This window comes from Setaria italica, chromosome IX, assembly GCF_000263155.2.
Source record: "Setaria italica strain Yugu1 chromosome IX, Setaria_italica_v2.0, whole genome shotgun sequence".
Classification (NCBI taxonomy): domain Eukaryota; kingdom Viridiplantae; phylum Streptophyta; class Magnoliopsida; order Poales; family Poaceae; genus Setaria; species Setaria italica.
In genome coordinates, this window is record NC_028458.1 from 22681206 (window position 1) to 22699100 (window position 17895).

At 45.2% G+C, this 17895-nt stretch overlaps 1 protein-coding gene and 1 pseudogene across 1 annotated transcript; both read right to left on the minus strand.

The window, feature by feature from the left end:
• Nucleotides 1-3516: 3516 nt before the first annotated feature.
• Nucleotides 3517-7561, minus strand: LOC101775409 (annotated as a pseudogene).
• A 3085-nt stretch (nt 7562-10646) lies between these two features.
• Nucleotides 10647-11847, minus strand: LOC105913584. The gene is made up of 2 exons (XM_012842632.2): nt 11318-11847; nt 10647-11179 (listed from the first exon to the last, which is right to left on the minus strand). Exons 1-2 carry the CDS (start codon nt 11486-11488, stop codon nt 11018-11020), a joined length of 333 nt encoding a protein of 110 aa, XP_012698086.1. The 5' UTR covers nt 11489-11847; the 3' UTR covers nt 10647-11017.
• Nucleotides 11848-17895: the final 6048 nt, after the last annotated feature.

Genomic DNA, 17895 nt, shown 5'->3' on the forward strand with positions numbered 1-17895 from the left:
CATGGAATGACTACCATATCTATCCACATAATCGTATTTCAAGATCTTTTATTATGTTAAGAACTTTAGTTGTCTTCTTATATCAAAACCTTTTATTATGTCTGAATTGCGTTATTTCATCTGAAATGGACATGTATTGAGGTGTTTCATGAATGTGTGGATTTGCTGCTATGTGTAATTGATGTTGTCTGGATTTGATGCTATGTATATTATTGCTGGCTGGATATCTCATTTAGTTCATGCTTTATGATTTACTGATTCCCATAATTTTTGTACTGATTTGTTTGTTTTTCTGGTTGCAGGAAGAAGAGGAGCAATGGGATGAAGAGGACGATGATAGGGATGACTTTGATCAAAGACTACAATCCTATATATTGCATTGTAGGAAGAAGAGAAGAAAAATCTATTGCTGCTGCCATGTTGGGTATGTATTACTTTGACACTTATTTGAATAAAGCAGAGCACAGAACAGCAACAGAAAGTGGATTTGAATGGGTCATGAAGACACTAAAAAATAGCACATCTTGTTACAATATGTTTAGAATGAGTCAAGATTTATTTTTGAGGCTGCATAGTTTGCTAGTTGAATCATATGGATTGAAATCAACTAAGAGGATGTCATCTATGGAGGCTTTAGGGCTGTTTCTATGGATATGTGGTGCACCTCAATCTCTTAGACAAGCTGAAGACTATTTCACAAGGTCACTAGAAACAATATGTAGAAAGTTTGATAAAGTTCTAGAGAGTATGAACAAGGTAGCAGTTGACATCATTAAGCCAAGGACCCTAAGTTTAATTTTATGCATCCTAGGTTGCAAAGCCCTCAGTTCACACCCTTCTTTGACAATTGCATTGGAGCAATAGACGATACTCATATGTCTGTAATAGTGCCAAGTACCTAGGTAGTACAACATATGAGAAGACATGGATATACGAGTCAGAATGTCAAGGCCATATGTGATTTCGATGAGGTTTACTTTTGTGGTGGCTGGTTGGCCTGGGTCAGTTCATGATACGAGAGTATTCAAAGATGCAATTGACAAGTTTGGAGACAAGTTTCCGCATCCATCTGAAGGTAATGACAACTGATTGTATGCATTTTATGATTATTACAACACTTGATCTGTGACTTAAATTCATGTATTATGAATGTGCAGGTAAGTTCTACCTTATTAACTCGGGTTATCCAAACCGACCGGGATATCTTATACCGTCCAAAGGAACCAAGTATCATTTGTCGGAGTTTAGACAAGGGTCAATGCCAAGAGGTAAAAAAGAACTGTTTAATTACTCACATTCTTCACTTCGTAATATCATTAAATGGTAATTTGAAGTTCTAAAGATGAAGTGGAGGATATTGCTGGACTATCCTAGCTATCCAATGCAAAAGCAAAGCCGTATAATTATTGCGTGCATGTCACTACACAATTTTATTAGGGAGAGTTTTTTGAGAGATGCGGATTTTGATTTGGTTGATCATGATGAGAACTATGTTCCATTCGCTGAAGGATCCTCTTCTGACGGTAATGTGTCAAATGTACGTCATGGAGACGAAGATCGAAACATGAACGAGTTCCGTGATTGGATAGTCGATGGTTTGTTTAGTATATCATAGATGTCAACTTGTAATGATGATTTTATTGATGTGTTGAATTGTTGTATGGATGAGTGTATGTACATTTGTGTGGATTTTTTTTACAGAATGGAATAAACATGTGGCAAAAAAAAATTGCCGCCTGGAGCTACCCAGTGTGTTGGCGATAGCAACAAAAGAATTTTGACCCCTGGATGGTAGCTTTGGCGTAGGGTGTGGCGCCAGCAGACTAGCAGCAAAATGGCGCCAGCAGTCTAGGAGAATTTTGGCGCCAGACTTGGGCAGGGGCATGGGGGAGGGCAGTATGGTCATTTTGCCACAACATTTATTGCTTTTAATCAGTTTTAGGATGTGGAACCAAACATACTTTAGACCATGGACTAAAAATTGACTAAAACTTTTTAGGAGCTACTCCCTCCATCCCAAATTATAAAGTCATTTTAAGAATCTTGGAGAGTCAAAGTATCTCAAGTTTGACCAAATTTATATGATAATATAATAACATTTATGATATCAACTAAGTATCGTTAGATTCTTCAACAATTATATTTTCATAGTATACCTATTTGATGTCATAAATCTTTATAATTTTGGTCAAACTTGAGATGCTTTGACCCTCCAAGATTCTTGGGATGACTTATAATTTGGAATGGAGGAAGTAAAGTTTTAGGAGGTGGGAAATAAACAGGACCTATGTTTGGTTGTCCGCATCAGGCCCTTTTCAGTCTTACCCAAAGCATAACCATGGTTCCTACATCAGCAACATTTTTCATATGGTGGGAATTCAGCAGTAAGATTTTTCTTAATCCAATTACACTTAATTAGACTTTTAAATACAGAGCCTGTTCAATGCCTTTAAACTTTTTTTTTTTGTTCTGGATAAAACCTTTTTTCCTTCAGTTTTGGTGTTTCAACTTTAGAGCATCTGCCCGATGACAGGCACGTGCCGTAGACATTTACTGCAATCTCCAAAAATAAAATGACACATCTCGTTTATGTTAATACATGTGCGTATCTGGACGAGAAACGGAGATCATGTTCAATAATGTGAGAAAACGCAAAGATAGGCTTTTAATTTCATCAGAGAAGCAGATTCATAGCGAGTGATGGGGTTTTCCACCCGCATGCGGCCGATGCTCGAGTGTCGTATCGTCAACTTGCGGTGTGGTTGCGGCTGCACGATTCGATCATACTCCAGATAAGCTCGCTCTCCCGCTCGCTTTCTGAAACAGCGACGCCCCCGGCAGCGAGAAAAAGACAGCAGCAGCCAGCAAGTGCCTGTACCTATCGGACGCAGGCATCCAGAACAGAACGAAGACGCATCAAAAAGGCCCGCGCGCGTGCTCGTGTGAAAGACCGAGCTGTCACTTGGGAGTGACGATTTGGTCAAGCAGCGTGCATGCTTTGCCCGTACCGTAGGGAATGGGCAAGAGGAAAAGCCAGGGGATTTGGTTGGTCTTTTGGGCTTTACAGCCGCACTTGCACGTGTTGGCTACTCTACCTGCCAGACTGCCATAGCCTTTTATACGGCTGCTAGTTGAATTTGGAACGGAAGGAGTAACATTTTTTTCGAAAATGAATTCTGCCATCCTTCCTATTAACATTTTTTTTAGCTTTGACACACGATCTTCTTTCAAAACACTTATAATTAGATAGGCTCGGACATCAAACGGTAACTAAGTTTATAGCTTATGAATGGAGAGAACAATAGTTTATGGGCCCATACCATCTCGCCACGTCAGTAGAGTGAGAAATGCCAGTGCTCGGCCCAGTGCAGCACACGACGCGACAGTCGGATTGCTCGCGTGGGCCAAAGCATCCGGGCTATTCCACGACGGGCCATTTCAGCCCACGACCCCTGATCAGGCTGACGAGGACGTATTTTCACTCCGTCGGCAACCGTTGGGAACTAGGAACCACATCACCGCACCCTCGTCCACTCCGGGGAGGAGTGGAGGACCTCCATGGCTCCGTGCGCGCGCGGTGGAGACGACGATGGCCTGGCCTCGTGGGCACGCGTGGCACGTGTGTAGCCTCGACCCGGCGCAGCCGTCCTCAGTTTCATCGGCCCTTCTGGCGGCTGCCTCCAGCCCAGTACCAGTAGTGCCCACCACATGTTTGTTAGAACGCCTTCAGCAGGTACACATTCTTTCCCCTCCTTGATTTTGCACCTCCTGGCATGACTATTTGTGGAGATGTTAATATGTGATAGCAATGAGGAGCCTGATTCTCTGTTTGTGCATGATTTACGTGGTTTCAAAATTACTTCCCTTGTTGTTGCCAAGGTTTACTCAATCTTTTCCAAACCAAAACATGCAAGTACCGAGTGCCTGTTTCAAACTCCCATGAAGTCAAGTATGTCAAATAAAGGGTGTCGTTTGAGATGTTCAGGAATTATGCAGTCAGGCCCTCTCAAGAAAATATATGCAGTGGCCAGTGAGGAGGATTATGTCCGCATCTTGTCTTGCATCCATATGCTACATGGATTCTTAGTAAAGTTTCAAATCTAGAGCATTGCGTGATAACTTAGGTGATCAGATTTGACCATATTCATTGACCTTGTTTTCGGAGGTAGCAGTAAAATGAGAACCAGTAAGACTGGAATGGATTAAGCAAAGTGAGAACCTGGAAGGCTGGAATGGATTAACACAAGGCTTTGGCTCAGGGGAGAGCAAGAGAGAAAAAACCTTACCTCTATTCACACTTTACATTCTGACATGTTTCTGCAACTACAAAAATCTGTACTATCGAATAATGTTGTTTCTAGGAAACTGTTTGGGAAGTAGGGACTGAACTTCTGTTTTGTTTATTAGACCAAGGATAAAATGCACAGAAAAAGACGTGAACTCCTTGTCGGGACAAAATCATGGTACTAAACCTAAACTAACATTGTAATATGCTGATAAAAAGCCTTCATAATTGTTGTATGCATATTGTCAATGTAGGATTTGGGTGGAAATGTTGCAATAATTGCAGCCGGATCAGAAAAAAATATGACAGACACTCAATTTGTAAGTGGGGTACTACCGTACTCTCTGACATGATGATCCCTTTAACTGCATTTTTTCTTGCATATTTCATGCGTTGTTTTCCTTCCTCAATGCCATTCACTGATTTACCTATGTTTGCAGTTATCTTTTTGTGAAGCTGAATTTCAAGTGCAGGGCACTCATGCATAACTCAGGAACTACTTTGCCTTGTTTCATTCTGCTGCATGATAGTCTTTATTGTCTGAATCTCATCTACGACATCTCTCATGCACAACCTCTCAGTTGGTCTGTTCTTGCTGCATGATAGTGCAAGCTTTATGACAGGGTCCATGACAACATTGATTTGCCCTAGTTCAGACTCAACGGATAGCAGAAGGGGGTTGACGATCTCCATCAGTCGTGCTGGATAAGCCATCTTTGCATACTTCAGCAGGGTCAGTCCATCAGCAAACATGTCATGGGTAGGTGTCTTCCCTGTAAACAACTCAAGGAGTACAATACTAAAGCTATAGACATCCCCATATGGAGAAATTTGACCAACTTCACCATATTCTGCAAGGAATAAACGACATTAAAAGGCACCAACTGAACTAACAGCTGTAGGAGCAACAGCATATGGAGTTTTCAATTACCTGGAGCAACATATCCAATTGTTCCTAGTATCCCCACAGAACTCTTTGAATTGATTGATTGCTCACCTAGTGGATCTGTGAGAATCTTTGTGAGGCCAAAATCTCCGACACGAGCAACCAAGTCCTCCCCTAGAAGAATCTTTCTGGGTTTGATATCACAGTGAACTATTGAAGGCTGGCAGTTATTGTGCAAATAGTCCGGTGCAGCGGCAATGTCAGCAGCAATGTTCAATCTCTGCAGTAATGTTAGTACATTGACATGATACAATGAATGTAGCTCCGGATGTAACCACTTGTTAAGGCTCCCATAAAACATGAACTCCAAGACTAGAGCTTTGAAGTCATTTTGGTTCAAGTCAGAACAAGAGCAGCAAGTTATGACACGGATCAAGTTCCGGTGGCAAATTTTGCTAAGCACCTTACACTCGGTCAAAAAACTTTTTGAAGAGCCAGGTTGTTCAAGATCAAAAACCTTCACAGCTACAGTAGTTACTGAGTCCTTCAGCATAATTTCCCCCTTATAAACCGATCCATACTGTCCCGTACCAATCAAATTGTTGGCACTGAAGCCATTTGTTGCTCGAAACAAGTCAGAATATGAAAGTCGAGGATACATGTCATCCGTCAATGGAGGATCCACGATCATTATTTTTGCAGATGGAGATCTCAATGCCTTCTTTGAAAATAAGAAAAGAAGTGCCAAGATGAAGCAGGCCAAGATGGTAACAGAAATTACTGTCATTGCATTTCGAATGACTCTTAGTATCCTTTGATCATGCTCCATCGGTTTGGTAGGGCAGTGAGGCAAATGCAACTCTTCAATACCACCGCATAGTTTAGCATTCCCATTAAAAGAGAACCCTGTCAAATTGGTAAACACGCCATTCTCTGGAACTTGGCCGTCAAGATGGTTGCAAGAAATGTCTAGCCTGTACAGTGATGCCATGCTTTCCATGGTCTCAGGGATCCGTCCAGTTAAGTAACTTTGTGCAAGGTACAGCTCTGTGATGCCATTCATGAATCCTAGTTCTTGAGGTATCATGCCAGTGAGGCTGTTTTTTGTCAAATTTAAAAGTACCAGACCATGCATTTTACTTATGGACGTAGGAATGCTACCATTGAAAGAGTTATCATCCAAACGGAGCTCCATTAAGTTCTACAATTGCTGAGAGAGTCTGGCAGCACTCCAGATAAGTTGTTCCCGTGTATGTACAAGTATGTGAGTGTCGTGAGACTACCAACTTCTGATGGAAGATAATTACTGAAATGATTCCCAGATAAATCCAGAATGTATGACAAGGATGATAGGCTAAATATCTCTCCTGGTAATGGACCTGAAAGTACATTATTTGAAAAGGTGGCTCTAATAAGCTGTTGTAAGTTCCCAAGGTTCACGGGAAGAAGTCCCTCCAAGCTGTTGTTATCTAATGAAAGCTGCTGCAACTGCTTTAAGTTCCCAAGCGAGGATGGCCATGCCCCAGACAATTGGTTGTTCTCTAATGTCAAATTGGAGCATTTTTAGCCTTCCTATGCTGTCAGGTATGTGACCAGTAAATTGGTTGCCAGAGAGCCCCAACTTAAATAGTTTGGGAAGGTTACCGATTCCATCTGGTATCCTACCAGATATTTCATTGAATCTGATATCTAGGATTCCAAGCTGTGCTGATAGGTTGGATATAGAGCTTGGAAACACACCACTGAATCTGTTGTTTTGCAGTGTGAACACCACGGAGGACTGTACAATTTGCCAAGAGTGTGATGAACTCCCAATCTTGGACACTGCTTGCCTTTATCTGGTTTTTATGGAGCAACAGGTAGTCCAGGCAGAGAGTCCCAATCTCTGGAGGCACAATTCCAGTGAAGTTGTTACCAGACAAGTCTACGGATTGCATCGTGGTTGCATTTGCAATTGAAGCTGGAATGCTTCCCTTGAAAATGGTTATCAGCAAGAATAAGGTACTGGATTTTTCTGTAGGCTATTGCCCAAATCAGAGGGTAGTGTGCCCTCAAGTTCATTCTGTAGGCCAATGTCGACCATTGTGGAGTTGCAGACTGTTTGTGGGACAGTGCCTGAGAGGTAGTTTACTTGAAGACCTAGTGCCTTAAGGCTACCAAGTGTGCCAAAGCCTTCAGGGATTGGTCCACATAGGTGGTTGCCATTGAGGTAAACTTTCCGCAGTGATGAGAGGTTGCCAAGTGATGGCGGGATGACCCCAGTGAAGTTGTTCTTCCCTAACGACATGGTCTTGAGCATCGGCAGACCCCCAAGCCAATCGGGGATTCCTCCACTGAAGTTGTTCACATCAAGTTTGATGCTCACAAGCTGACTGCAGTTCTTTAGGCCAAATGTGACTGCACCTTGCAGTGAATTGTTTGATAGATCAAGATATGATAACCACGGTAGCTGGCCAATTGTCAGAGGGATTTCACCTTGGAGTGTATTGTTTGACAAGTCAAGGTACGACACATGTGCGAACTGGCCAATCTCCTGAGGTATTTCACCATGCAGTTTATTGTAGCTAAGGTCTAGACTTCTTAGGTGCGTGAGATTTCCGATGGAAGGGCTATGCTTCCCACAAGTCCTGTGGAGGACAGATTCAGGGCCGATACCCTGTGCTTATGCCTGTGACTGCAAATGATGCCGATCCACTGGCAGAAATCAGTGCTTATTTCCCATGAGGCTAGTGAATCTGACTGCAGGCTTAGACCTGCCTTCAGTGCTAGCAACGCATCCTGGTCAGTCTCATTTCTGCTCAGCAATGCTTGAGTGCATGAAGTTGGTGCCAACAGGAGCAGATGGGGCAAGATAAGCAATTTTAGAACTGGAAACATTTTGCCCTCTGGCACTGAAGAACATTGAACAAAACTAAATTTAGTGACTGGGTATGTTCCACTCGAAATAATAAGAATGCTAGTAAAAATATATCATTGACATTTAATCATCAATACAAAGTTTTAATATCAGAAATAATAGTTTGTGTATGTTATGAAGAAGGATATGTTTTTCAGTAATACTAATTAGTTAGAAACAATTTCACTGTTTCCTGCAGTTCTCATAATTTCTATCAATGCTTCCGATCCTTTTTGGATTAACCATTGTAGGGTGTACAAGTAGATAGTACTTGTTCATATCCATGGGCTATGATTTTCAGAGTGGCTAGACCAGCAAGAAGTATTCTCATTGTGTACACATGCATCATGCGGCGTAAAGTTGATCGAAGATGGAAGAGCACATCCCAAATAATAGCAATATTGCTCCAGCGTACTCGTAGAATACTAAATTTCATCTATTATCAATAGAGCTTGTACTTAAGACAAGTACGTTGGCTGAAAGTGTTTGGGGGCATATGAACAAAGATTCTTTTTGTTGATAATTAAACAAAGATTATTCAAGCCAGAAGCATAGCCAACTGTACACAACATGATCATTATGAATGCATGCCTATTTGTCTTCCATTTACAGATTTTCACAAATTGGAGCACACAGAGACATAGCCCAATGTCTGCAAAGTGTGCAAAGATGAATGCAGAACCACTGAACCAGCAAAAGGATGTGCAGCGCGTACCTGACAGTTCTCTGGCCCAACACAAACAACGCTCCGGGCCACTGGGCAAGGTACTAAATAGCGTTTAGCGGTATGGTAGCGGATTAGTGCTGGTGTAGCAGATCGCGGATAGCGAGTGCTATAGCGGACGTTAAGTCCAAATAGCGGAATTCAGAAAATAGTCACAATTTTAGAGGATATATGAATATTAACATCAAGCTCACTTAAAAAAAGTTAAAGTTTCAAGTTAGCAATTGCATCTCATGGTACGAATCATAAATAAATAGTATAATTAAGATGTATGGATGTATATTAATATTAAATCCTCGTATCAATGAATAAAAAAAATTCACTTGTCATCCCATAATTTTTCGTCATTACCTGAATAATCATTTTAAATATTATTATTACTATTTGATTCATATTCCTATGTCACTTTAACCATAAATGTAGCGAATAGCTGTCTAACATAAGCAATAGCGACCATGATACCGGACACTAGTGGACATTAACGGCTTCGAAGTCCAAATAGACTATCTTGGGTCCACTACGCTGTAGCGGGCGCTCCAAATACTGTTTAGAGTGGATGGAATATAATTCAACAAGCCTCTGTCCACACTACCTATCGCTTCCATGGAAATCCACATGGATCGCTTGTTTTCCTCTATCTCGCGATCTCGAGGACCACGACCATCCAAACAAGTCGCCGTATGTTCAGCAGTTTCTGCGCCATGTCTCCGGGTCTGAATCGGAATTCGAACTTGGTAGTATAGCTTTTTTTTTTCCATTAAGAGGAGCACATAATTCAAACCCAACCTAAGAAAACAGGAAATCCCAACGGTGATGTGATACAAAGCTAAGCTAGGCCTTGGTTCCAACTTCAAACTAGCACTCACCGCTGGTAACTCCCCAAGTTCAACATGCACACGGCACTTGAAGCTCTGAACAGCAACACTGTCAGTATCAGAGATCACAAGGAACATTTCGCAGTATTTATGCAATTCTACAGCTGCAATGGATCTTCACAAAACACAGAATTATGCACTATTCACAGTAAGTGCTCAGAATTTCACAAGTCTTCTGGTCAGCCCTTCCATTCCCTTCGCTTCATGAGTCTTATATTTGAACTGTGATGTAAAAGACTCTGTAATTTCGTTACTAAGAGGTATTGAAATTCGGCCATAGCCCTTAGTGGAAGAAAGTGCTCAGAACTTCAGACACTGCAGGCAGAGGAGCACACCTGAACTTACAGTTTATGCAGAGAAATACATGCCAAGAATTAATTCAGAGATAAAACCATCTTATGGCACATAAGAGATAAAAATGTCACTCATGGCATAATGATTCCGGCTTGTAGCACGCAGAAATGCACTTAGTAAAGTATGCTAGTTTTAGCTCCTATCACCAGTTCCTTAGCAGGAACAGAGGTAAATTTTGTGCATCCCTGATTTCCTTACAATCCTGCTCACAATCTACTATGGAGCAGCTCATAGTTATCTCACAAGGTGTAATCTATTCCACCGCATTTCATGGCAGAGACAGCAACTGCAATCAAAACTCTGTCCTCTGCAGACACGACGAACAATTGAGCTGGGGCAGTACTCTTGAATAACCAATACACATCTTAGAAGGCACAATCACATCAGTTCTAGCTGCATCAGTTCAGAAAACCAGAGAACGATGCCCAAGAGTGAGATTTGTCAAATCCCAATATCTACTGGTTTCATTTGTCAAGGAGCTCTGCAATCAGAACTCTGCTGTCTAGGCACAAACAATTTGAACAGGAACATATATTTAATGAAAAGCCAACCGCACACAAATCCAATTATCCAAACCACCAAACATGATCTGGTACAGACACACGCTGAATCTCAGAGCAATCCGAAAAAATGGCCGAAGAGAAAGCCAAGCAACTATACTGCATTTCACATCGCTGATTCTACCAGTATATCCTGACCACCAATCAGTTTCATGTGCCAGTGTTACAACCAAAGCAACTCTGGTGATACTAATTTATCTACACGCGACTGACAACAAGTCCACAAAACTGTGTTTGATCGAACGCACAAACTGAACTCCGAAATCGGTAGACATGTACAGAATCCGAAGCAAAATCAAGCCCATCGTGAAAAATGCTCAGCCGAACACCATCAGCAGCACAACATCAGAAGGCACTCACGGAGCACGGAGAGGAGAGGAGACTCTAGACATCTTCGGACTCGGTCGACGTCGGCACGCGGATCCCGCCACGGCGGCCTAGAGAAGCCCGAGGAGGAGGAGCAGCAGCAGAACGGCGGGCGCCACGGCGAGGACAAGGAGCAGCTCGGACCCGGCGATCCGCGCGTGCCCGGCGGCCTCGCGCCGCGCCGCCGCGACCTCACCGCGGTGGAGGAGCCCCTCGGGCCGGAGTGCGCACCCCTGCAATTGACACGAGAGGGAGCACACGCGCGCGCGTCATGAGAAGCGATCGAAGCGGCGGGTCGAACGAGCAGGCGCAACACCAGCTAGTTACGCTAGAGCAGGGGAGGACGAGGAGTCGGGGGGCGAGGGGGTTACCGCTGCGTCAGCCGACGAAAAGGAGGAGGAGGAGGAGGAGCACCGGAGATCCTGCGTCGGCGGCGGCGCGCGGGGCCAGCGGAGGGAGGCGAGGAGGAGCGACGCCCTGGCGCAGCGGAGCGCCGCGAGGTGGGCCGCGGCGTCGGGCGCCGGCTTTGTCTGCTTCTCCATGGCCGACGTGCGTGGGGGTGGGGCGGGCGGCCTCTCGAAGGTTCCGGAAGGTTTCTCGGCTGATTTGGGGAGAGGAGGGAGGCGTGCGCTGGTTTCTACGGGTGGCGTGTTTATATGGTCGGTGGCGGTGCGGTCGTCACTAGTAGGATTTGAAATTTGAATGGAAACGGCTGGGCAAACGGAACATGACCACGCGGAGTGGATGACCCACACCGCATCCTCGCCTCGCCTCTCTTCCACTTGAGGATGCGAGGGAGCCGTGCGCCAGGCCACCAGCCCACAGCCGATGTAGTGTCACGGTTCACCGCAGAAGGCGGCGTGGCTCACTGACGAGGGCCGCGCTATGCTACGGCGGCTCCAACCGCCGGCGTGTAGCATGCGGTAAGGCCAACAGCTGCATCCGCTGCTGCCCACCCACAAGCGCCTCGTCCTTGGAGGATGCACACATCATGTGTTTGATGGTTTGCCTGTGTGACGCTAACCTGTGGTGACTTCGTCCATAGAGGATGCGCGCCATGTGTTTGATGGTTTGCCTCTGCAACACTGAACAAATAGCCATGCCCATAGTTCTGCACAAATAAGAGTGAAAGTGACTACATATGTAGGCATGCAGCTGACAAGGGGGTGTTTGGTATGCCGCACGGGCCTTTAGCCAGGACCGCAAGGTGCAACAGGCCTTGTTTGGTAGGTTGGAGGGGGTCACGAGCCAGGCCTGCCGGCTACAAAAACGGCCTGTCAGGCTGCACCGCGTGGAACGCCAATTTCGGCCGTTTCACACGGTGCATGCTCGCGTGGGCACCTTTTCGCGTACACGGAGGGAAGGTGGGAGACCGAGCGGGCCTTCGCGCTAGTTTTTGGGCCGGCTAGGTTTACCTCCCAGCGATATAATAGCGGGGGTTCCCAACGCCTCGCCTCTCCTCCCCCAGAGGCGCCGCCTCCACTCACGACTCATCCACTCTCCTCTCTCTCATTTCCACTCGACTCCTCCTCTCCTCTCCTCTCCACCCGGCGAGTTAGGTGAAGGCGACGGCGCGGCACGTGGCGGGGCACCTGATCCGGAGGCGTCCGTGGTCGCCGTCACCGGCGGGTGCGGGTTCCTCATCCTCGGCGAGCGCGGGTACATCTTCACCGGTGAGCGCCGAGTCTCCGTTAGTAGCGAACACTGGATCCGTCCTTCATCTTCGTCACCAAGCAGACATGCTATCTCTCCGTCCCTAGCCACCTGAGCAACCTCTTCGTCCCCGACATGTGTCGCGCATGCATCCCAGGCCCACGAGTAGACCTTGGACGGCCCACTAAGGGATGTACTCGGATATGATCAACCTCTTCGTCCCCGACATGTGTCGGGCATGCATCCCAGGCCCACGAGTAGACATTGGATGGCCCACTTGTTGGGATACGAGGTAGGCTACGCTAGCGCAAATCAAAATTTTTCTACCGCGTAAACCAGGAAAACTGCCGTATAAGGATCACGGGATTACCACTCGACGCACTGATGCGGAAGATGTAGATTCGCGTCGATGCAGCGAAGTCGATCAGCATAGTCGTACGTAGTCGATCACGTCGACGTCCAGCAGCTCGTCCACGTGCAGCAAGATCGCCCTCGTGCTGCGGCTCGTCATCGGCTCGTCGTGGCTCGTCGGCGGCTCGTCGGTGGCTCGTCCAAATGCTGCAGGCGCAACACCTCTAAGGTATCCACACGTGTAGGGAGGAAGCGTCGCAAGCCGGACTGTTAGGTCCGCGAGTTGCAACAAGCGAGGGTGTGGGAGGTGCGCGGCAGATGAGTTTCGCTAAAAGGTGTAAACCCTAGGGTGCCCCCACCCCTCTATTTATAGAGGTTCCTAATGGGCCTCTAGGTCCGAGGCCCATTAGTACTTCTAAACCTAATCCAACTTGGATCACATCCGAATTGGGCTTCCAGCCCCTTAAGTGTGTGACCCTATGGGTTCGGATACGTATAGACATGGCCCGAGTACTCCTACTCGGCCCAATAGTTGGTAGCGGCCTCTAGCAAGACGTGCCAACTCCTATACGCACACGAAGATCATATAATACGAACCATCACAACATTATATACATGCTCTTTCTCGATCCTATGATTCGGAATCCCTTTGTAGGTTAACTCTTAACCGTACGTAGCATGGCCATGCATTTTCGGATCCGATCACTCGAGGGGTCCAGAGATATCACTCTCAATCAGAGAGGAGCAAATCCCATCTTGATTGACCATGTCTCATAGCATGCTTCTTGACAAACCCGAAAGCTACCTTTATAACTACCCTGTTACGGTGTAGCGTTTGATAGCCCCTAAGTAAGTCAATCCACATCTTGAGTACATGCGACAATCTCAGGTCTAAGGACAAAGCGTATATGTTGTGTAAAGAGAGAACTACTTCTCGTGTTGGGTTAGTCCTAGCACATGTCTCCACATGTGCCCACATTATTAGTTCAACATCTCGATGTCCATGACTTGTGAAACATAGTTATCAACTAATACATGTGCTAGTCTAATATTCATGTGTGTCTTCACATGAACTCCGACTAGGGACAACTTTAGAATAACCATACAAGTAAAGAGTTTCACATACAATTCATATAATTGCAAATCAATTCAAGTAGCCTTTAATGGATATTCAAGGAACACAATATAAATAATGGATATAAATGGAATATCATCATCTCTATGATTGCCTCTAGGGCATACCTCCAACAGTCTCCCACTTACACTAGAGTCAATCTAGAAGGTACCTAATACCCATAGCTCTTATATGCGCATCATGCTTAGCCTGCGAAAGTGGTTTTGTCAACGGATCAGAAATGTTCAGATCCGTGTGTATTTTGCATATCTTGATCTCACCCTAGTTAACGAAGTCTCGAATGAGATGAAATCGCCGCATTACGTGTTTGTTCTTCTGGTGGTTCCTTGGCTCCTTTGCTTGCGCAATTGCCCCATTGTTATCACAGTAGAGATTCAATGGGCTGGACGCATTTGGGAACACACCAAGCTCAACGAGAAAATTTCTTATCCAAACACCCTCCTTCGCGGCTTCCGAAGCCGCGATGTACTCGGCTTCTGTCGTAGAATCGGCCACCGTCTCCTGCTTGGAACTCTTCCAACTAACAGCACCACTATTTAGCGTGAACACAAATCCTGATTGTGACTTTGAATCATCTTTGTCGGTTTGGAAACTAGCATCGGTGTAACCTGTTACAACGAGCTCCTCCTCACCTCCATAGACGAGGAACATATCTTTAGTCCTTCTCAAGTACTTAAGAATGTTTTTCACCGCTGTCTAGTGACTCTCACCTGGATCAGACTGGTGTCTGCTTGCCATACTTAGCGCATATGAAACATCTGGGCGAGTACTTATCATTGCATACATGATAGATCCAATAGCCGAGGCATATGACACTCTACTCATGTGATCCCGCTCATCAGCAGTCGAAGGGCACTGAGTCTTGCTGAGATGTATGCCATGTGATATAGGCAAGAACCCTTTCTTTGCCTCTTCCATGCTGAACCGCTTCAACACTTTATCAATGTAAGTATCTTGGCTTAATCCTATAAGCCTTCTCGATCGATCTCTATAGATCTTAATGCCCAGAATATATGCCGCTTCCCCTAAGTCCTTCATCGAAAAACTATTTTTCAGTGAAGTCTTTACGGACTCAAGCATAGGAATGTTATTTCCAATCAACAATATGTCATCCAGATATAAGATTAGAAATACTACAGAGCTCCCACTAACCTTCTTGTAAACACAAGACTCTTCTTCGTTCTTGGTGAAATCAAACCCTTTGACCACTTCATCAAAACGAATGTTCCAACTCCTAGATGCTTGCTTCAATCCATAATTGGATCTCTGAAGCTTGCATACCTTTCTAGTATTTTTCGTATTGATAAAACCCTCAGGCTGTATCATATACACGTCCTCAGCTAGATTTCCATTCAGGAAAGCTGTCTTGACATCCATCTGCCATATCTTATAATCGAAATATGCAGCTATAGCTAGAATAATCCGAATGGACTTAAGCATCACTACGGGCGAGAAGGTCTCGTCGTAGTCAACTCCTTGAACTTGTCGAAAACCTTTTGCGACAAGTCATGCTTTATAGATGTGAACATTTCCATCCATGTCCTTTTTCTTCTTATAGATCCACTTGCACTCTATGGCTTTAACACCATCAGGCGGGTGAACCAAGTTCCAAACTTGATTGTCTCCCATAGGCTCTATTTCGGATTGCATGGCACTCTGCCATTTTTCGGAGTCTGGGTCCATCATTGCTTCTGCATATGTCGCAGATTCATCATTGTCCAACAATAATATTTCTCGCATTTCGCGGAGCCTTGCCGACCTTCGTGGTTGTGGCGGTGCCATGGGTATCTCAACTTGTTCTGCTACGTTAGCATCACTCATTGATTCTTGCCCGATCGGCTCATCTTGAACTTCTTCAAGATGCACTGTCTTTCCACTCTTTTCTCCTTTCAGAAACTCTTTCTCTAGGAAAACCCTGTTCCGAGCGACAAACACTTTGCCCTCTGACCGGTTGTAGAAATAATATCCCAAAGTTTCCTTTGGATATCCCACGAAAATGCACTTATCTGACTTGGGTGTGATCTTGTCCGACTGAAGTCGCTTGACAAACACTTCAGATCCCCAAATCTTTAGAAAAGACAAAGTGGGAACCTTTCCAGTCCACATCTCATATGGTGTCTTAACTACGGATTTAGATGGTACCCTATTAAGTGTGAAAGCTGCTGTTTCTAGAGCGTATCCCCAAAATGACAATGGTAGGTCCGACTGGCTCATCATTGATCGAATCATGTCTAACAAAGTTCGATTACGTCGCTCGGATACCACTGTTGGGATATGAGGTAGGCTACACTAGCACAAATCAAAATTTTTCTACCGCGTAAACCAGGAAAACCGCCGTATAAGGATCACGGGATTACCACTCGACGCACTGATGCGGAAGAAGTAGATTCGCGTCGATGCAGCGAAGTCTATCAGCGTAGTTGTACGTAGTCGATCATGTCGACGTCCAGCAGCTCCTCAGCAGCTCGTCCACGTGCAGCAAGATTGCCCTCGTGCCGCAGCTCGTCGTCGGCTCGTCGTGGCTCGTCGGCGGCTCGTCGTAGCTCGTCGGTGGCTCGTCCAAGTGCTGCAGGCGTAACACCTCCAAGGCATCCACACGTGTAGGGAGGAAGCGTCGCAAGCCGGACTGCTAGGTCCGCGAGTTGCAACAGGCGAGGGTGTGGGAGGCGCGCAGCAGATGAGTTTCGCCAAAAGGTGTAAACCCTAGGGCGCCCCCACCCCTCTATTTATAGAGGTTCCTAACATGCCTCTGGGTCCGAGGCCCATTAGTACTTCTAAACCTAATCCAACTCGGATCACATTCGAATTGGGCTTCCAGCCCCTTAAGTGTGTGACCCTATGGGTTCGGATACGTATAGACATGGCCCGAGTACTCCTACTCGGCCCAATAGTCGGTAGTGGCCTCTAGCAAGACGTGCCAACTCCTATACGCACACGACGATCATATCAGACGAACCATCACAACATTATATACATGCTATTCCCTTTGCCTCACGATATTTGGTCTAGCTTCAAGCCGACCGCTCTTTCTCGATCCTATGATTCGGAATCCCTTTGTAGGTTAACTCTTAACCATACGTAGCATGGCCATGCATTTTCGGATCCGATCACTCGAGGGGTCCAGAGATATCACTCTCAATCAGAGAGGGGCAAATCCCATCTTGATTGACCATGTCTCATAGCATGCTTCTTGACAAACCCGAAAGCTACCTTTATAACTACCCTGTTACGGCGTAGCGTTTGATAGCCCCTAAGTAAGTCGATCCACATCTTGAGTACATACGACAATCTCAGGTCTAAGAACAAAGCGTATATGTTGTGTAAAGAGAGAACTACTTCTCGTGTTGGGTTAGTCCTAGCACATGTCTCCACATGTGCCCATATTATTAGTTCAACATCTCGATGTCCATGACTTTTGAAATATAGTCATCAACTAATACATGTGCTAGTCTAATATTCATGTGTGTCCTCACATGAACTCCGACTAGGGACAACTTTAGAATAACCATACAAGTAAAGAGTTTCACATACAATTCATATAATTGCAAATCAATTCAAGTAGCCTTTAATGGATATTCAAGGAACACAATATAAATAATGGATATAAATGGAATATCATCATCTCTATGATTGCCTCTAGGGCATACCTCCAACACCACTAAGGGATGTACTCGGATATGATCAGGACAAGGGATAGGCGTATCCTGCTCGGACTAGTCAAGTATGTATATGGAAAACTACTTGGGCCATACCGAGTAGAACTCTAATAGTACTCGACTAGGACTCGGACTTGTAACCCTGTCCTCCCAT

Excerpts from the sequence above, each read along its gene's own strand:
- LOC105913584 (XM_012842632.2), bottom strand. The coding sequence starts at position 11,488 with ATGGAGAAGCAGACAAAGCCGGCGCCCGACGCCGCGGCCCACCTCGCG. Across the intron at positions 11,180-11,317 it reads TTTCGTCGGCTGACGCAGCG|GGGTGCGCACTCCGGCCCGA; the intron begins GTAACCCCCTCG and ends TGTCAATTGCAG.